Source organism: Protopterus annectens, chromosome 3.part0, assembly GCF_019279795.1.
Source record: "Protopterus annectens isolate FY-2018-M chromosome 3.part0, PAN1.0, whole genome shotgun sequence".
NCBI lineage: Eukaryota > Metazoa > Chordata > Ceratodontiformes > Protopteridae > Protopterus > Protopterus annectens.
This window is the reverse complement of record NC_056731.1, coordinates 443,782,706-443,804,612: the sequence shown is the minus strand read 5'-3', so window position 1 is coordinate 443,804,612 and position 21,907 is coordinate 443,782,706. Positions and strand designations below refer to the sequence as shown.

At 39.8% G+C, this 21,907-nt stretch overlaps 1 protein-coding gene across 1 annotated transcript in view; it reads right to left on the bottom strand.

Moving 5' to 3' along the window:
• Positions 1-21,907, bottom strand: part of FYCO1 (FYVE and coiled-coil domain autophagy adaptor 1) — a 2,135,985-nt gene that overhangs the window by 652,776 nt on the left and 1,461,302 nt on the right. Inside the window, exon 13 of the mRNA XM_044064867.1 lies at positions 13,888-14,099. Coding sequence (XP_043920802.1) covers positions 13,888-14,099 — 212 coding nt within the window. The remainder of the gene's footprint in view (positions 1-13,887; positions 14,100-21,907) is intronic.

The window sequence follows — 21,907 nt, the reverse complement described above, 5'->3', positions numbered from 1 at the left end:
ATATACCTGAGGAATACTCCACCGATGGACGATGTCCAGAAACACATCCCTGTGAAGCATCCATTCATAAGTCTGTGTTTTTGGACCTGCTCAAAGAGTTTGGCACTTGATTGTTCTCTGAAAGAATATACACTGCCTGAAGGGTTAACAGACAACTGAGAGCCAGATCCCAGGGCTGAAGACACAGCGTGCAGAGAAGATAAGACTGTGTCCCTCTGCTTGTTGACATACCACAACACTGTGGTGTTGTTCGTGTAAACCTTCAGAGGACTTGGAAGACTGAAGGGCCAGAATCACAGCTTTCATCTCTTTGATGTTGATATGGTCTGATTTCTGGTGGGGTTGGGTGGAGATCTTAAACTTTCAGGTGACCACAGGAAGCCTTCCACTCCTTGTCTGAAACATCAGTGAACAGTTTTGAGAAGGAACCAGAGGCTGAAAGGGTAGAACTAGGTAGGTTGCTAAATTCATCACTCGAATTCCCAATTTAGACAAGGAAGGAGAAGCACTCTGAAATCCAGAGGGTGGCAATGCTAAAGCCAAACTGACTTGAGGCACCACTGAAGCTTCCACATGTGCAGTGGAGCAAGAAGGAATATACTGGAATAGAAAATACCTTGAATCCCGGGGTGTAAATAAACTCTCTGGCTCGATTAGCAGGCAAAGGTAGAAAAGACTGAAAGAAAGTTCTCAAAGACAGAACTTTTGGAGGTGGAAGAGAGGCCAGCATAGGCAATGTCTGAATTCTGCAACCTAGATACACCTGATCCTGAGAGGGAGTCAAAACGGACTTTTGGAAATTGATAGTGAACCCCAGACTCCAGATCCTGTAACAGGCAACTGGAAGAAGGCACCTGAAGCAACAGGTTATCTAGATAATGAAAAATCTGAAAGCTTTGGACCCTGCAAAAGGTAATCAGAGGAGCTAGGCATTTTGTGAATACTCTTGGGATAGCAGAGAGGCCAAATGGCAAAGAAGTGGAAATGAGGGGAAGAAACAGAGAAATGTGAAAAATTGCTAAAAAAAGGTGAATAGGAATATGAAGGTGAGCATCCTTCAGGTCCAAGGACACCAGAAAAACTTAGGGTAGTACAAGAGGGAATGGAGTTTGAAGAGTAAGCATCCAAAGAGAAGACACCTTGAAAAAGGTGTGGAGCAAGGAGAGATCCAGAATAGGTCTCGAAGTGCTTTCCTATCTAGGGACCAGGAATATCCTGGAGTAAAATCCCTTTCCTACTTGGGAAGGAGGGATAGGTTGAATAGTTCTCTGGTCCACCAGGGACCCAAGGACCTCTGAGAGATGAGGAAGGTGTTCCAGAGGAGGTTGGGGAATCCCTGAAAAATGAAGTAACCCTGATGGATGACAGATAAAACCCAAGAATCTGAGGTGATGAGGTGCCAGTTTGCAAGAGAGAGTCAGAGCCGAAGGGACAAGGAAACCTGGATGATGGGTGGGGGTAAGATGTCAAACAGAAGCAGGCTTGTCAGTTAAAGGATGATTCTGAGCCACATTAGCCTGAGAAGACTTAACAGTAGGAGTTCACCTACCAGCATTCCTGCCTCTGGTGGACTGACAAGGCTGTCTATGAACAAAAGCAAACCTAGCAGGATAGTTCCTCTGGAACTTGGGGGTAGGAGGCACAAATGTATATCTAAGATCTTACAAAGCTTTACTGTTTACTTGAAGAGACTTAAACACATCAGCAACAGTCCCAAAAAGATTTTTATTATCCAGAGGAGCTTCCAGCAACTTAGCTTTAATGTTTTCAGGTAAAGACTGCAGACAAAGCCAAGAGTAATACCTCATGAAAGACCCAAAGGTAGCAGCTCTGAAAGAGGCATCAGCAGCATCATAGCTGCACTTGATAGAGTGCTGAGCCACTTTAGAGGTAGAACTCAAAGCAAATAAAGTGAAGACTTACTTTCAGAATCAGGGAGGTCAGAAATAACCTGACAAGCCTGGAAGATCAAGGACACAGCATATCTGGTCATGTGCGTCTGTTAACTAATGGCCCATAAGGCCAAAGTAGAAGCAGTGTAAACCTTCTTACAGATCCTCTCCATTGCTCTACTATTCTTATCTGAAGGCAGAAACTTGGAAGAGGGCAAAAGTTCAGAAGGCCTGACAGAGGAGACTGACACCATAGCAGGATCAGCAGAAGGACACAAATAGAAATTGACAATCCTCAGGAACCTTATAGAACCTATGAGGTTTCTTTGGAGCAGAAAGCTGAGAATCAGGAGATTTACAAGCAGCTATAAGGGGATCTAACAAAGAAGCCGGAACAGAAGGTACTGCAGAAGGTTTAGGAATGTCCACCTGAAGCAACTCGTAATACCTCTTCTGAATTTCAGACACCGGAGAAGAATCCCACTTAAAGTAGTCCATTATTCTAGCTATTGTGTGCCCAAAAAACTATTTCTCTAAAGGAGATTCAGGACTAACAGACTCCTCTTCATCAGAACCATAATCCAAAGGTGAAGGTATCTGGAGAAGAGTAACACAAGGACCCTTCATTAGACTCAGAATCCTCACCTAAGGAATTGGGATCCCTAGGCCATTTGGAAGGCACAGAAGTCCAAAGGGGAACAGGCAAAGAAACCTCTTAGGGAAGCTTTATCACAAACTATATTAAAGCTTTTTTTAATTAGTTACAGTTGATTTCTTATGTTATTATCAGATATGAATAAAGATACAGTTAATTTTGGTATGGTATAGATTACACAGACAGTCTATCTGTAAGATGGGTTGATTACTGCAGTATTCTATAACAATATTTTTACATAGTACAAGAGGGGCATAAATTGTAACAAACACTCACCATTTTATATTTATATCTAAACAGCTACGTAAATGTGTACAATTGTTTTGAGTGAGTGAGTGTGTGTGTGTGTGTGTGTGTGTGTGTGTGTGTGTGTGTGTGTGTCTAAATGCCTGCCTGTCTGTCTACATGCTGTGTATAAATACTGGCCTTCAAGCAAAAAGTACAGCTGTGTACACTTACTATAAATGTAGATGTTTGAGTGTATTCACTGTTGCAGTCATCACACTTGGGTTATCTGCCTGCAGGTAGCCCTTAGTAGGCCCGAATACCAGTCTTAGTATTTCTGCGTCAGATGCTGTCACTTCTTCCATGACGTCAGGTCGTCAGGGGTATAAAACAGGCAGCCGACGCCATTACATCAGTTTCTCTTGCGCCAAATGTCAGGAGCCCCCAATAGGGAGCTAGTATATGGTGGGGAACACCACCAGAAAAATAAATACCAATGCCATTAGGAATGGCCATAGAGAGGAGAGGTAGAAAGACAGAGAAAACCAGGGGGCTGGAGGGAGGGAAACCAGGACTGCAACAGTGAATACACTCGAACATCTACATTTATGATAAGTGTACACAACTGTACTATATTCTTCGTGTTTCCCTGTTGCAGTCATCACACATGGGTTGATTCCCAAAGCTGAGGATGGGTGGAGGCAGTCAAGAAGTGTTAGGGTTGGTTAGTAGGCCTTGCAAGACTGCTGTAGCAAATCCAGCCCTGGATTTGGAAAAGATAGGTAAGTAGTAATGCTTGGTGAAGGTGTGTACAGAACTCCAGGTTGCAGCTTCCAGAATGTCCCTGGTAGGGACTCCCTTGAGAAATGCTGTAGAGGTGGAAGTAGCCCTAGTGGAATGTGTTCTGACCCCCTGTGGGGTAGGTTTTCCATGGTGCTTGTAGTAGAAATGGATGCAGTGTGCTATCCATTTGGAAATGGTTTGTTCTGAAATGGTCTTACCCTCTGCCCCTGTAGCAAAACTGACTAGCAGCTGGTCAAATTTTCTGAAAGGCTTAGTCCTGTCAAGGTAAAACCTGAGCAGTCTGTGCACGTTCAAGGAGTGCAGGATCCTTTCCCCTTTATTCTGAGGGTTAGGGAAGATGGTTGGTAAATGGATGGATTGGTTTAGCACCACACTGACACCACCTTAGGCATCAAGGATGGGTTAATCCTGACGGAAACCCTGTCAGCATGGAAAATAATGAAGGGTTCCACAGCCATTAGTGCCTGTACCACAGACACTCTTCTAGCTGAAGTTATGGCTACAAGCAAGGCTGTTTTCCAAGAGAGGAATTTTAACTGTGTTGAGGCAGCAGGTTCAAAACAGGAAAGCATGAGCTTTTCCAGTACAAAGTTAAGGTCCCAGGCAGAGGTGGGTGCTCTCCTAGGGGGCCTTAAGTTGTTAGCCTCTCTCAGGAACTGTTTGATGAGAGGGTGAAAAAAATACAGGTGGCTCAGTATTATAATGAACTGAGATGGCAGAGGCATGAATCTTATTGGAGAAGGATAGGCCTCTGTGGAGTAGCTCTGTTAGGTAATCCAGGATTAGAGGTAAGGAGGGCACTGCCATGTCCTTTCCTTTAGACTGATTCCAAGAACAATATCTTTTCCACTTTTCAGCATAGGATTTAATAGTACTAGGCATTCTGGCGTCAAGAATGATGCCCAGCACCTGCTTGCTGAGGGCTGCTGGTGGGGTATTCAAGGGATAAGCCAGGCTGCAAGGTTTAGGGTTTGCAATTGTGGATGCAAAATCTGTCCATCCTGCTGAGACAGCAGGCTAGGAGTCTGGTGTAGGTGCCAGGGTGGCACCGTTGTTAGGCTGCGTAGAAGTGGGTGCAAGTGCTGGCATGGCCAGTCTGGGTTAATAAGAATTGCCCTTGGCCTGTCCCGTTTTATCTTGAGTAGTACTCTTGAGAGAAGGGGCAGAGGGGGAAAGGCATAGATTGAGAGATTTCCCATTGAAAGGATAAGGCATCCACCTTCCAGGCCCTGCTGTGAGGGTTCCTGGTACAGTATTTGCTTAACTGGTGGTTCTCGGAAGAGGCAAAGAGGTCCACCTCCAGTGTCCCCCACCTCTGGATCAGAAGGTTGAAGGTGTTGGGCTCCAATTTCCACTCGTGTGGGTCTAGGAGATTTCTGCTTAAGTCGTCTGCCAGTGAATTTTGTTTGCCTAGCAGGAATTTAGCTTGTAGATGCACTTGGTTGCTCAAAGCTGTGTTCCACAGGGCCATGGCTAACCTGCAGAGTGGGTAAGAATGGGTTCCCCCCTGCTTGTTTATGTACCACATAACTGTGGGGTTGTCTGTTTTTATCAGTAGTTGTCCTGGAAGAATTAGGTGTCTGAAAGCTGTCAGAGCATTCTGTACAGCTAGCATCTCTTTTTGATTGATGTGCAGGAGAATCTGCCCTGGGCTCCAGTGACCCTGAATGCATTAGCCTGCCATGTGAGCCCCCCCCCATGCATAGTCTGATGCATCTGTTGTCAGGGTTTGGGCGGTAAGGGGTTGAGTGAAATGCAGTCCAGTGTTGTGGTTGCATGCTTCTGCCACCAAAGAAACTCTGCCCTTAGACAAGGTATGACAGGAATGACTGCTTCCAGGTCTTGAGAATGCTGGCACCAAAGACTTTTTAAGTACCATTGAAGCCTCCTCATATGCAGTCTTGCATATGGAATTAGCAGAATACATGAGGCCATGAACCCTAGGGCTTGCAATATGTTTCTTGCAGATAGCTGGGTTCTGGTGGCCATTTGTTTGAAGTAACAATAAAATTAAATACTTATAGGCAAAACGAAGCACAGCAAGCATATAAAACCAAATCGCACTTTATTCAAGTAAGCGCTTTCACCACATCAACGTGGCTTCTTCAGACCTTAATAACACAAATCAATAAAACATACACTTATAAAACACTTAGTTTAAAGCATCCAGTCATATGCATCATCCCTCCCATGCATCAATGGCATCATTCTCCATGTTGCTTTAAAGACATAAAACACTTTGTTAGATGTATAACAAATATTCAGTCCCTACTATAGTTAATGCAAACTCATATGTGCACAAATCACCTAGGCAAACCCCTAGCTTTTAGTACAGGTTTAATAGAGACCACTTCATTAAGTCCAGCTCACTTATCATTCCTAAGTTTCAAAATCCATCTTAACTTGGCCTCTTTAGTTTTATTTTCAATATTCCCCCTTCTGGCTGTTTCATATATAACTTCAATTACTCTAAATTTAAAATCATGCTCAAGTCTAGTGTTCAAAACATACTTAGCTATAGCATTATTCCTATTTCCATTCTCTCACACGTTCTTTGAGAGTACGATCTGTCTTCCCTATATTAAACTTTGAGCAACATATGCATCTCACCATATAAACTATGTGTTTAGTATTACAGTTGGTCCTCACATTAAACTTATACAACTTCCCAGTGTCCAGATGTAAAAAATCCAAGGATTCTGGGTCTATATTTTCACAGTATTTACATTTACCACATGGATGTGTCCCTTCACATATTTTACTCATATCCTTACCCCTATCAAGATGATAAAGTCATTTCTTCATAGATTAACAATTCTTATAACAGTAACTTGGGTTAGTACCCACTAGTTTAGCAATCTTCTCATCTGTTAGAAGAATAGGCCAATTCCTCAACGATCTGCTTAATACTATTAACATTGCTAGTATAACACATAGTATACTTAACTTGCCCACATCTCTCTTTCTTAAACTTAGTCACACCTGTTTCCTATGTATCTGTTTGCCTAAAATATTCAATATTTGCCTAGTCTCATTAGTTTTACATCCCCTAGCTCCAAAAATATTTCCTAGTTGTTCTATTTCTTCCTGAAATCCTTCATCCTTATGCTGTAATCTCGACATACGCATACCCTGTCCTTTAACCACATTTTTAAAAGTCCTTCTAGGATGCATACTAACTCTATGTAAAATACGATTCCTATAACATTCTTTCTTATAGAGACTAGTAGTAAAGGATAGATCCTAATAACCATGACATCTAGAAAATCAACCATATCCGATGAAAACTTGATAGTAAATTTAAGGAAGTCAGACGTAGTATGTAGAAACTCCACAAAACTGTTTAACTGTTGTTCAGTTCCCCTCCCAAATCAAAAACATATCGTCTACAAAAACGACAATAACATTTAACAAATTTAGTAAAAATATCAGTACAGAATACTTTCTCAATTTCCCTTTGTACCACAACTGAGTTTGCATAACTATTAGCGCAGCTAGTACACATGGCTACCCTATGTTGTTGTAAATAGTATTGACCATCAAAGACAAAAACATTATTCTTCAGTACTATTTACATAAAACTACATATTAATCTGATTTGTTTGTCTTCATAGCTGCTACTCTGTCTCAAATACCTTCTCATGAACTCAATACCTTGTTCATTGTGTATAACCATGAACAATGACACTACATCCATAGTTACTAACAAAACAGATTCACTTAAAACATTTGTACTGGTATATTTATACAAATCCTGTAGAAAATGTTTAGTGTCTCTTAATATAATGTCAGATTTGTCTAAGACAGGTCTCACTTGTTTCTCTATATGGTTCGGTTGCCCACCCTCTACCCACCACAATAGGCCTAAAGGGTGGGTCAACCAAACTTTTATGCACCTTTGGTGATACTTGCAACATGGGTATAATCGGGTAATCCACAGTAAGAAACTGCATCAGCTCTGTAGTAATAGAATAACTCATTAAATGCTCATTTAACCTCATCTGAATGCTCCTAATAATGGAGCTAATATATCCTGAAGTTATTTTACGGTATACATCCCTTTCTCCAAGCATATTTTTAATTGAATTATAATAGTATTCTCTATCCATTACTACTATCATACCATCTTTATCAGCAGGTTGAATGACAATAGTACTATTCCCCTTTATCAAATTAAGGGCTTGCTGTTCTGCATTCGTAAGACTGTGAAAACATTTGCCATACCCCCCTTCATCAAATAAATAATGTAACTCACCTTCACAAATCCTAGCATATGCTTCGAGAATGGGATGATTCACAGGTACAAAATTATTCAACCTTTTAAAACCATAAATATGCATAATCTCATTTTCTGGATGCATCAATGTAAGCATAACATTTCTAGTAAAAACTTTCAAGTCTATTAATGTTTGCGAAATATCTGCATTCCTTGCAGGAATAAAGGATAAACCTTTATTAAGTACACTTATTTCAAGCTCACTTAATGTCTTTCTTGACAAATTTAAAACTAATGATTCTTTGAATCCCACATCTTCTTGATCAGTGGATATTGCACTGGGTCTGTTGGTTTATCAGATAGACATGTTTTTCTGAAGTGAGAAATGCCATCTGGGAAGTTGTGTCCAAGCTTGCTCCCAGGAATACAATCTTTTGACTGGGTACCAATTGTGATTTATTTTCATCGATGGTGTATCCCAATGAAGTGAGAAGGCTTTTTACAAATGCCATCTGCTGAAGTAGCAATTTCTGACTGTCCGCCTGAATCAGGCAGTCATCCAAGTATGGGAAAATTTGGATATTTCCCTGCCTGCAGTATGCAATGGCTGGAGCCAGGCACTTTGTGAATACTCTGGTCACAGTAGATAAGCTAAAGTGAAGTGCAGAGAACTGATAGTGCATAGAGCCTGCCCTGAAGCGTAGATATTTCTTGCATGACTCCCTTATGGGGATGTGCAGATAAGCTTCTTTTAAGTCTAGTGTGACTAACCAGGCATTCTTGGCTAGCATGTGAAGAAGCTGTTGCAGGTTAAGCATCTTGAATTTTGGGATCACCAGAAAGGTATTGAGAATAGAAAGATCCAGGATTGGGTGCCAAGAGCCCTCTTTTCTGGGCACCAGGAAAAGTCTTAAGTAGAAACCCTGACCCCTTTGTTTTACTGAAACAGGTTGAATGGCTCTGATATTGAGCAGGGAAAGGTACTTGCTTTTGAGCCTCTGCCCACTGGTTCAGAGGAAGGTCTGGAAACCCGTTTGGAGTTGGCAGTGAATGGAAGCAGACTTTGTACCCCTGGGATACAATGTTGAGGATCCATCAGTCCAGAGTAATGGACATTCAGTTTTTTGCATGAAGGGCAAGTTTTCCTCCTAGGGGCACAAGCAGTTGGGCAGGGCTGGGAAGGAGAATTGAGAAGTCATTGTGAACTTTTTCCATACGAGGCGGCTTACCACTCCCTGTTTTTGGGGTGGGGCCACTCTATTGTTTACATCCCTGTATACCCTGAGACTGCAGTCTGGGTGGCCTGTTTCCTCTGGGTCTTGTCTGGGAAGCCCTGGAATGGGCTGGAAAGGACCCGTTTTTTGAAGGCCAATGTCTACTGAATCTAGGTGGTTGCACTTGTAAGAATCCTTTAACAGTTTGCATAGATTTAGCTTTTTCTTCCATCATTTTAAGAACAACTTCTGCTTTGGTGCCAAATAAACAGTCCTTATTTAAAGAAGCATCTAGTAATTTGGATTTGACATGATCTGGCAAGGTTTGTTCCTTCAGCCAAGCATGCCTTCTCAGTACAGAACCAGTGACTGCAGCCCTCCAAGATGCTTCTAGGGCATCAAAGCTTACTAACTTGGTTTGCAGAATGCATTAGCTCTTGTAAATCTTTATTTTCTGCACAATCTGGAAATAATACCATTTTTTGTTTAATTAGTTCCATAATATGTTGCTAGTATTTCAACATGTGAAACTGGCAATTCAATGCCCTGATGGCAAGAGTTGCAGCGGTATATACCTTCTTACCCCATCTGGCTAAAGCTCTGGAATCCCTGTCTAAAGGGGTAGGATTTTTGGCTGTAGTAGCCTTAATACCTTTAGGTCCCTGGGAAATGGTCGCTGGATCAGCAGTAGGATTCTTGAAAAGAAATTTGTGGGAATCAGGTACTCTGTATTACCTGCCAGGTTTCCTAGGGGCTGGGGGTAATGTATCTGGAGTACGACTGGATTCCATAAGAACATCATGTACAACATCCAGGACAGGGGGTATAGCTACAGGCCTGTGCTGAGGCAACTCTAAAAATTCTCTGAGTCTCTTTTTGGACTGAGGGTAGTGTTGGCATTCCCAGTGGAAATGCTCTTTTAAAGTATGCAAGGTTTCACCAAAAGAAAAATCCTCTGGATGGGGAGACAGAGGGAATGGATTCCTCTGCATCTGAATCCTCATAGGCTGATAAGGGAATGTCCTGATAAGAAGGGTCAGAGTCATCGGACTCCTGGTCTGTAGAGTCAGAAGGAAACACAATTCTTTGTCTCTTAGCAGGGGAAGGCTGGCTTCTCTAATTAGGTTAATAAGGTCTTTAGCCATTCTAAGCATTTGTTTTTGTGGCATGGGAGCTTGAGCATGTGCTTTGGTCGTCAGTTTTCTAGGCGTAGTGCATACTCTGGGCCTAAGAAACTCAGTAGTTTTGGCTAAAAAAGAAGTCGTCCGTTTGATTCAAACATCGGTAAGACGGAATACACCCTCAGAAGCTGGTGCCTGCACAGCGGCTCCAGACCCATCCAAGATAGAGACATCAGCAGGTTCCATAGTCGAAGAAGCATCTTGCGGTATACTGGACTCCGAATGGGTCTCAGCAGAGGCCTGTGAATCCACAGAAGCAGGCATCGGGGGCTGCAAAGGCAACTTACTGTGTACCGGCGGACTGGCGACTAGCTTAACAGAAGCGTCGTCGGCAGTTTAAGACTTTAGACTTATGCGGTATTTCTCTGTCTTTATCTTTAAGTTTTTTCGGAAGATTGGTAGTCGGATAGCTTATCAAAGCCATTTTGGAATAAGGAGAATGAGAGCGAAAGAATTTAGTGACAAAGATAGCCCGACAAATGGTTCGGGCGTTAAACAAGGCACAAAACCAACAGTGAGGGACTTTGTGGTCGGGCCTAAACAGGTGACGCAGTAAGAATGAAAATCTCTGTGAGGTATTTGCTTTCCACAGGCAATACAATTGTTAACTTTTTCTGACATCGGTTAGAGCAAGAAAAAAGGATCCCCAACAGGGTACTTAGCTTTAGAAGACTTCAGTATTATAAACTCGAAAACGAAAATTTCAGGTAGCGGCCAACTGGCACTTGCAAACTGCTTCTGCTTCGGGCTCCTCCTCGGCAAGAAAGACTGATGTAATGTCATTGGCTGCCTGTTTTATACCCCTGACAAACTGACGTCATGGAAGAAGCGACAGCATCTGATGCAGAAATACTAAGACTCTGGTACTCGGGCTGACTGAGGGCTACCTGCAGGCAGATAACCCATGTGTGATGACTACAACAGTGAAACACAAAGAATATCTACTTTTGCCCTCTGCATTCCTGAACTTAATAGAATAGTCTCAGAGGTCAATGCTCCTAATATTAGCTATGCATCTATGTATGCATGTACAGATGTATGTCTCATGCATATGTTTAGAGAATGAGTTTGTTATGCGGCTACGTTTTCTGATGCTGTACTATGAGACATTACTTGAGACATACTAACTAGATACTCACGTATTCCATTTACCTGTATTTTACTGTGCTGTTCTACATCTAAGTAGTGCTTCTCCTTGACTATACTAGGCTACATTAGTTGCCAAACTATCAACTAAATACAGATTTAGGAAACTTTTGTGAATTTTCATAAATTGACTGCTTTGTCGGAGGCTTCCTCCTGTAGTTGCTGAGGTATTGTAATTTTTTACTGTTATTTCATGCTTTTGCTACATGTTAGCAGTATAGTGACGGTTATGTTAGGATTCCATAGGCTTACACTACAGTTGTTGAAGTTATTTGTTGAAGTTATTTTTTAGTTAGCTTAGACAGAATCAGGTCACTTTTAATTCTTTGTTTTATTTTAATTTTTTTCATTATAATACAAACAAATGTTATCTCTAGGCAATGATTTAGGTGGTTACTATGCTTTTTGACAGCTGTGTGTGTAAACTAACTAACTTACTTGTTTAGTAACCTAGTTTTTTAGACAGTGTAGTAAATTGGGAATGCATTTCTTCTTTCAGTTTATTTTTTATTGTACTTAATTTTTTTGTTAAACTAAGTGTGGACTTGCCTTAAAGGGGTTGATTTATGCAGGCGGGGACTTTTTGAAAGGTCAGTACTATTGAGCACATAAATATGACCAGTTCAGGTGAATTTAACTAGCCTTGACAGCACTCTAGAGAAAGCAGACAAAATGGTTTTGATACACCAAAAGTGTAGACAATCAAAAATAGCTACACAGTGTACAAGATATTTGTTTTTACCATACCTGTTATCGGGGATCTCTTATAAGAAAACATGTATATATATATATATATATATATGTATATATATATATATATATATATATATATATATATATGTGTGTGTGTGTGTGTGTGTGCGTTTGTGTGTATGTATGTGCATATGTACACATACATATATATTATACATATTTTTTTTTTCTAAATGTGCACAGACTGAGCCAAAGAATGTCACTTTATATCAAGTAACAGTCCTAATAATGGAGTCACTGTCATTTTTATCAAATTACAGTTACAATAACTGACTCACTGTCATTTTATTTCTGTAATTTTATCAAATAACAGTTAAGATACAGAGTTTCTCTAACTGTATTTTACCATGTAAGGGTTATGAAATATTGGCTCAATTTAATTTAATCAAGTGGGGGGTTATCATATAGTGACTCACTGTCATTTTATCATGTAAAAGTTAGGATATAATGGCTCATTAACTTCTGCTTTATCAAGTAAGAGTTAGGATACACTAATTTACTGCCATTTTATCAAGTAACAGTTATGACACAGTGACTCACTGTTATTTATCAAGTAACAATTATAATATAGTGACTCATTGACTGTTATTTTCATAGGTTTTCCTGACAAAGAAATTTAATGCCACCATGCCTGGTGTACAATACCAAACAGGTGCAATAAAACAGCACTGTTTCAGAACATTTGACGCAGAAAATCTAATGCACAGTGAGAAAGAGTACTGGCAGAAGGCAGTACAAATGTTAACCATAAAAATTCAAGTAGGCTTCTGAATGCTGATACCTACAAAAAAAAAAAAAACTTTGGGCTGGCATGCAGACACCCAAGAAAAAAATGATACCACCGCACTTATGAATGGAGTTCAAGAAATAAGTCAGGTCAACAGAACATGTTTCAGTGTCATGGTGAAAAGTAATGTGTAATAAATCAGTTTTCTGCATACTAAACAGATGGTAGAGTTAATGTGATACTGTTAAAATAAGTGAAACAACTGTCAGGACAAGGCATATGCAACTTACCTGCATCACGTGTGGCAGTAACTCTATAAAGAAGTGAATATATACCAATGACTAGCAGCATATCAGATGCCAAAGCACAGAAAATGAAGGTCATGATTACTAATAGATTGGCATTTAAACACTGGCCAATTAAGCAGTTTGAATGCTGTCTGAAAAATAAATATTTTATGATTTGCATTTAACTGAATAAGACTTTTCGTGGAGATCCAAGCTGCTCAATCATTAATGCAAAATTTCCTGGTGTGAACCTGGCACGATGTGAGCACTTCCATTGTGCACTAATAATAAAACCAAGCACACTTGTGTGATAACACCGGTATATGCATCAAGCTGCAGTCAGGTGTGGGGATTGGCTATGAACTAAACAATATAGTGAGGTGCTGTAATCTGTTCCTGCTGTACATCACTAGATGTGATGTTATAAAGGAATGCTTAATATGGACTCAAGTATCTTGTGAGTAACGGAAAAAAATGATGAGGACCTATAACCACAAGAGAAGGAAAAAAAGCAACTTAGTGCATAATGCCTTAAAGAAAAGTTATGTATTACACTCAAAGAAAACAGAATTTTGTTTGTTTACAATAAAAGATCACAATACTAAGCTAAGAGTGTATATCAATTGCTGTGATATGAAAATAAGCAACACCTTATCGTCTGTCATTATTTGCCCACTAAGCAACTCTGAGCAAGTCTCTTTAATCAGACATTGTTGAGTCACTCCAGAAATGGCTCAGACAATCAACAAACAGATAAAATAGAATAAAATAAAAATACAAATAATACCTGTGACTCTGCTGTCCTGCAGTGATCTCTGGGTCTCTAATGAGGGAGAATGATCAGGACTATTTGTTGAACTGGATTCAGACTCACTTAATCGCTGCACTACAGCACTGTGCTCATGGAGACAAGTTCGGCAGCACCGCTCTTTTTTACCACTATGTTTTGTCATCACAAAATGACTGCTACAATAATAGCAAAAAATGCGTCCACACAGCCTGAAACAATACAATAGCATCAGTCAGTCATATGTAGAACTACGTAAGAATACAGTGCTTTGTACTTAAATAAAATTATATTTGAATAATTTCAGAGCTTGCAAACAAAGCTTTTAATCATCTATGCATCTCTCCACAATGAAGTCTAGCTGCTTTTTTTAATATAGCTGTCAGTGCTAAGTATATCACTTGTAAAAAAAAATGTGCACTGGTGCCTTGATCACAGGTCTATATTATAAGATCGAAACTTTAGGTAGTTGAATACCTAAAGCTCGATCTGTAAATATCAAAAGCTAAAAACCACTAACGGCCACTTCCACACAGGGAAAGAATTCTCTTGGCCGTATTAAAAAAAAAACTTTTAAACCCAAATCAAGTGGGGGGCTTCACCCCCTCCCCCTAACTAAGTATATCAACTCCGAGATTGCTCTACATTGAACTAAAGGGCAAATTCCACATAACGGCCAACCAAATTTTTTCCCTGACAAAAAATTTGCGGAAGTGGCAGTGGCCATTAGCGTTTTTTACCTTTCGATATTTACAGATAGAGCTTTAGGTATTTGACTACCTAAAGTTTTGATCTTATAATATAGGCCCCTTGATCCCACACATATGCATGCATATAAAATGTGTTCAACAACAGTGCAATAAAGACTTGAACTCAAGAATGAAGATTTTGAGAGATAAGCTCTATTTTACATTGTTCATGAACACAAATAAATAAATAACAATAAAACCAGTTATGGCAAGGAAATGCCATATTTCTATTACACAGAATAAGCTTACATTGACCAATGAGGCAAGCACACATCATCGCCTCTAGCATTTACAATTACTTTTCTGCTTTGTTTCTGAGTTATGTATTAACATTGTCTATGATTCCTCTCAATGTAGTTGGTTTCTTTTAAATGTCTACACCCACTTAGAAAAATGTAAATAACATACTCTTGCTTTAAATTTCTTCATTTTTAAAGCACTTCTGAAATTGAAAGGTTCATTCAATGCTATGAGTATTAAGACATTCAGAATTACCTGCAGGTAAAACTAAAATCCTCTCACAACATCCCCCATGACAGCTTTCACAAAGTCAGTAACAGACAAAATTATGTTTAAAAAGTGCATAACTGTGTCCATAAATCCAACCTCTGTAGAATATCTTGCAACATAAACTACAAAAGCAGAGGAACAGTTAAATTATTACAGTGCTCCATAACTTTTATCAGGATTATTACAATAAAGGGATGAAATATTATGAGCAAATTGCAGGTATCCTTCTTTATTACCAAGTTGGAGTTGCTTCTTACCTTCAAACATTTTTTTTATACCTTGACTCCCTTTAATAATAAAAATAACATTTATCACAAAAAAAATCTCGAAACTCTGGTTGAGTCATCAAAATTGCCCAAATATTATTAATTGCTTCACTTATAGCCTAAGTATGCAGTGCATAAGTAAGGACCATCCCTAAATTTAATTTAATTTCCATCGGTTTACTTAATCAATAAGACAATTTTTTTTCCATTGACTCAGTCTCAGACAAGAGCTAAGAAAAAAAATAGCACAAAATGTCATGGCTGAATAGTCTCATGATTTAAACAAAAAAAAAAACCTCTAAGGTTGCATGGGGCCAGACTGTAGTATTACGACCAGCAAATGTAACCCTGGGGTGGTTCACAACTTTGCAAATGAGGTCTACCTTTGGTTTTAGGCTATACACTTTCCAAAAAAAAAAATAGTAAATCATCTCAGTATAGTACTACAAGTAGGTCTAAGGTGACGTTCTACACAGGCTATTTCTGCTGCAATAAGTGGTGCCCATGCCTACTAACAAGGGAAAGTATTCTAAATTACCACAGTTCAGAACAATTAGACACTAAATTGTCACCGATCAAAACCTCAGACCTTTTCCTGACTGACTGTCAATATAGATCATAATAACTCTTATGACAAAAATCTGTTATTTTAATTTTATTTTGGTCTGAAGAAAGTACACTTGTGTAAGAACTTACCATAACAGATAAACTACTAATCACTGTTGCAGTATTCCAATACTGATGGACTATCCTGCTAGAGGTAACCTGATGTCCTGTTGGCATACCAAAGCCAAAACCTTCCTGATGAACCATGCAATCTGGCATATGACCTCAGCCTGCATGTGTAAGGATACATAAGTAGATGTACAGTGGATATAAAAAGTTTACACACCCCTGTTAAAATGCCAGGTTTTTGTGATATAAAAAAATGAGACTATAATTTCAAAACTTTTCCCACCTTTAATGTGACCTATAACCTGTACATTTCAATTGAAAAACAAACAAATCTGTTAGGGGGGGAATAAATATAAAAAATAAAAAACATACAATAACCTGGTTGCATAAGTGTGCACACCCTTAAACTAATACTTTGTTGAAACATCTTTTGATTTAATTACTGCATTCAGTCTTTTTGGGTAGGAGCCTATCAGCATGGCACATCTTGACTTGGCAATATTTGCCCACTCTTCCTTGCAAAAGCTCCAAATCTGTCAAATTGCGAAGGCATCTCTTGTGCTAAGCCCTTTTCAGGTCACCACACAAATTTTCTATTGGGTTTAGGTATAGAATCTGTCTGAGCCATTCCAAAACTTTAATTTTCTTATGGTGAAGCCATTCTTTTATTGATTTGGGTGTATGCTTGGGGTCATTCTCGTGTTGAAAGATGAAAATTCCTCCTCATCTTCAGCTTTGTAGCAGATGCCAGAAAGTTTTGGGCCAAAAGTGACTGGTATTTGGAACTGCCCATAATTTTCTCCACCTTGACTAAAGCCCCAGTTCCAGCTGAAGAAAAGCAACCCCAAAACATGATACTGCCACCACCATGCATCACCGTGGGGATGGTGTTCTTTTGGTGATTCGAAGTGTTGTTTTTGTGCCAAACGTACCTTTTGGAATTGTGACCAAAAAGTTCAACCTTGGTCTCATCAGACCATAACACATTTTCCCACATGCTTTTGGGAGAGTGATGTATTGTTTTGGAAATTTTAGCCGGGTCTGGATGTTTTTCTGTGTAAGAAAAAGCTTCTGTCTTGCAACCCTACCCCATAGCCCAGACATATGGAGAATATGGGAGATTGCTGTCACATGTAATACACAACCAGTACTTGACAAAAATTTCTGCAGCTCCTTCAGTGTTGCTCTAGGTCTCTTGGCAGCCTCCCTGACCAGTTTTCATCTTGTCTTTTCATCAATTTTAGAGGGGCGTCCAGTTCTTTATAACGTCACTGTTGTCCCATATTTTCTCCACTTTTTGATGACTGTTTTCACTGTGTTCCATGGTATATCCAATGCGGTGGAAATTTTTTTGTACCCTTCTCCTGACTAATACCTTTCAACAATGAGATCCCTTTGATGCCTTGTAAGCTCTCTGCGAACCATGGGTTTGGCTGTAGCAGGCAACTGAGTAACATGTCAGGAAAATCCTACTAGGACAGACAAACTTTATTTGGGATTATCAGAGTCTCTTTAATTGATGGCAGGTATGTAACCAAGAAGACTGAATGCTGTAATTAAATCAAAAGGTTCTTCAACAAAGTGTTAGTTTAAGGGTGTGCACACACATGCAACCAGCTTATTATACGTTTTTTATTTTTTTCCCCGAACAGATTTGTTTGTTTTTCAATTGAATTGTACAGGTTATAGGTCACATTAAAGGTGGGAAAAGTTTTGAAATGCTTTATTGTGGTCTCCTTTTTATATCACAAAAACCTGGCATTTTAACAGGGGTGTGTAAACTTTTTATATCCACTGTATGAGCATAAGATCCTGAGACTATCTGTGGCCAGGAGACCGTAGAGAAGCCTGAGTACAAATAATAACAAATAAGTCCAGCCAAGAAGAGAGGAAGGGAATTGTTTCCCCACCTCATCCACAAGGTAAAGAGAGGCCACAAGAGAGAGCTAGAGAATGAAAAAGGGGGTTGGAGGGAGGGATACAACACTGCAGCTGTTATAATGTCTTACACAACTGTACTATTTTCTTCCTCAGATCACTGTGGCACTATTCTAATACTGATGGGTGATTCCCAAAGCTACATGTTGTTAAGGGTGGATGGGCTGGAGACAGGAGAGCTATGTACCAGTCCTAACAGTGCAGATCTAGCAAAGGTGGTTCTAGAGCTAGAAAATATATCCACACTGTACTGTCTGGTAAAAATGTAAACAAACAACTAGGTATCTGTCTTGAGAATACATCTGGAATGAATGCCTTTCAAAAAGACTCCAGATGTGGAGACTGCTCTAGGTAAATGGGTTTCATAGGTGAAGGCAGGGACTTGCCATCCAACGAGAAATAGAAGGAGATGGATTTAGAAATCCAGTTGGAGATAGTCTATTTGGAAAAAGGGTCGCTCAACTTACACTCCTGGATGGAGATGAAGAGCTGGTCGGTTTTCCTGAAAATCTTTTCTTGTCCAAGCAGAATTGTAGCTGTCTGTGTACATCCATGGAATGGATGAGTCTTTCACCCATGTTCTGTGGACTGGGAAAAGAAGATAGGCAAATGGATGGTCTCATTGAGTGAAAGCTCATTTACTACTTTCTGCATAAAACAGGGGTTAGCCCTTAAAGAGACAATGAAGGGAGTTACAGCCATTAGGGTTTGAAGATGCAAAACTTTTCTGACAGCGGTAAGAGAAAACAGCAGAATCATTTTCCAGGTAGACAGTTTTAATGAGGTTGAGGCTGCTGGTTCAAAAGGTGGTCAAGTAAGTTTTTCCAAAACAAAGATTAGATTCCAGTGAGGTGGAACAGCTCCCTTAGGTGAGTTCATGTGAAGGCTCACTTTTAAAAATTGTTGACCTCAATTCTCAAATGCAAAGGAAGGTTTAAAGGCATGCAAGTATAAACAGTAGACAAGTGCACCTTGATGGAGGAATAGACTAGTCCACTTTTGAATAACTCACACAAGTAAAATAGAATAAATGGAATTCCTCAACTGAAAGGGGTCCTTATTTTTCTTGAGACATTAGGTTGAAAATCTTTTCCACTTGGAGATGTTAGATTTTCTAGTGGTAGGTTTCTCTCTCTCAAATTGGTGTCTGAAAAGGAATCAGATTCCATTACCCAAAAAGTCAGGCTGAGAGTCTGGAGGTTGGGATGCTTCAGAGAGCCCTTTTTCTCTATGAGAAAGTCTACTTTGTGGGGTAACTTGTAATGATGACCCATGGATAGGCAGAGAAGAAGGGGGAAATCAATGTTGCCTGGGTCAGAAGAGAGTTACTAACAAGATTTTTGGTTTGTCCCTTTGGGCCTTCAGAAGAAACTTTGGCATGCAGGGGGAGACACCCCCAGCAGAAGGACATGGTATTCATTCGCCAGACCTGCAGAGAAGAGATCCTGGAACAGAACAGCTTGAGCTACAAACAGATCTATTTGAGCAACACCTCATCTGTGGACTGTGTGTACAACTCTCTGTTTAACGTGCATTCGTGGGGTCTTCCATGGACCTGCTCAGTGAGTCTACAAGAACATTGTTTTCTGACTGAAGGAAAACGGCCTGGAGGGACAAATTTACTTTTACTGCACAGACCCAAGCCAGCATGGCTAGCCTGCACAGATAGTAGCCATGGTGTTGTCTGTGAAAATCCTGAGGGGGCCTTGGTTCCAGAGATGGCAGAACAACTGAAGGTCTTGATTAAGAGTCTTTATTTCCTTCACATTTATGCAGCCCCTTTTCTCTTTTGGGGGACCACAGACCATGAACTCTTGTGGGAACTGTCCACATACTCTAAGCCAGATCTGAAACATCAACATGGAGATCTTCAGTGTGTGTGGGTGGGTGGAAAGTTAGCCCAGGACTGAAATTAATTTGAAAAACCCACCACTGAACTCCTTCTTTAGAAAGGGCAAGAGAGGGATTCTGAAGTCCAATTACTAGTAGTGTTGAGACAAAGGTGCCGTAATTACTACTACTACTGGATCTTTCTCATGTGAAGTCTGGTGAATGGCAACACAGGTATTGCATTTATCTTGATGAAGTGAAGTCCAGGGGGAGCAAGGAGTTGAAGTAGGTGGACAGGGATAGGACTTTTTCTTGATGGAGAAAGGCTGCCATTGATATGGAATTCATTGTGCATCTTAAGAAGGTTCACATTTTATGTGACTCATGGCACTGCTTACAGGTTTTACATAATGTTGAATTTTGAACCTAATATTTTGTTTGTGACCATTGATGTAGATAAATTATTTCCCCATATCCCACATGACACTGATCTTGAGTGTTTTTCAAAAACATTGGTCGCTAACCTTTCTTTTTCAAATAGTGATGTTATGAACATTGTGCTTTCATGAAGCTAGTTTTATATAATAGCTTTACTTTGAAGATGAGCACTTTAAACAAAAGAAAGGCATGCTTCGTTTTTGGTATCTACTCCAATTTATGCCAAAACTGTCATGTGGGACTGGGAAAGTAATTTTATTTTTGGATCAGAATTTAAAAGCCATCTTGTCTTACATTTGCACTTTTTGGATGACATACTCATATTACAGAAGGGTGAAGTGGGTGGTTTGAATTTGCTTGTAGAATTTATCAATAATGCCACTGATTTTCTAAGATTTACTTTTCATCACGATTTTGACAGTATTCATTTTTTAGACGTTGCATTATATGAGCACAGGGTTATGTATAGATTTGAATCAACGATCTACCATAAACCCATGTTTACAAACTCTTACTTATTGTACAATAGCTTTCACCCTTACCAGCAAAAAATGAGTTTACTTGAGGAAGTTGAGTAGGAAGTAATTGCTAGGAGAAGTGTTTGGTACATCCCTGTAATCCTTTGGTTAGGAAACATGCCATGGAAAAAAACTCTTTCAATGAAAGAGACAACAATGTTGACTTTAAAAATACCATGAGAATACCATTTTGAAGTAAATGAAAAGTACTAAAAGTTATTTAAAAAAAGGAAGATAGTGATCAGTTCTAATAATTTACTTAGAAAAAGATTACGGGACAATGTAAATGTATTCATGAGGGGCAAGAACTTTAAAAATATTTTTGAGAAGAAAGTTATTGATAAGAAAGATACTCGGACAATGATGAAATGTGGTGCAGGCTCTTATTGTTCTTACATCCAAGTTACTAACAGTATTTTGGTTCGGGGTAACTGGTATTGTCATTGAAACACTAGTGAAACCCTAGTCTTGCTAATTTAGTTAGATGGATTATATGTCAATGTCTTTTGAGAGGTCAGATGAAAATCTGCACTGCATCTACTACCACCTTCTCTCTCTGTTACATACCTGGTACTTGGCCTGTGCTCAAGCTTGCCATACTGCTATTTTATGCTGTTCTCCTCCTTACTTCCGGCCTGTCCCTCCCTTGTGCTTGTCCCACCTTCCTGTATTTGCAAAGCCAAAAGTGCCATGGGATCTTTTACATCCACCTGAGCTACCTCAGACAAGTAAATGGAGTGTTGTTTTAATGTCTTATCTGAAGGAGCCATGGCTTAACATCTTATCCAAAGGATGGCATGCTCAGCAGTGCAGCACCCTCCTTATGATGCACTGCTGTCAGTATTGGAAAAATAATCCAACTACCTGATGTGAGAATAGAACCCACACAGCTTTGTGCAGCAAAGACAAGTGTGCTACCTGTTGAGCTATTGAGATGGCTTGATACAGGATCTTGGTTAAGTACTAATCTACGAAAGGCATGTGAAACCAGAAATTGTGCCTAAAAAACTGAAAACGTAAACTAAAAACTCCTCACAGTAAAGGATGGTGATATTCATCCTAACCCTGGCCCAACAGCAACCCCTATATCTCTCTT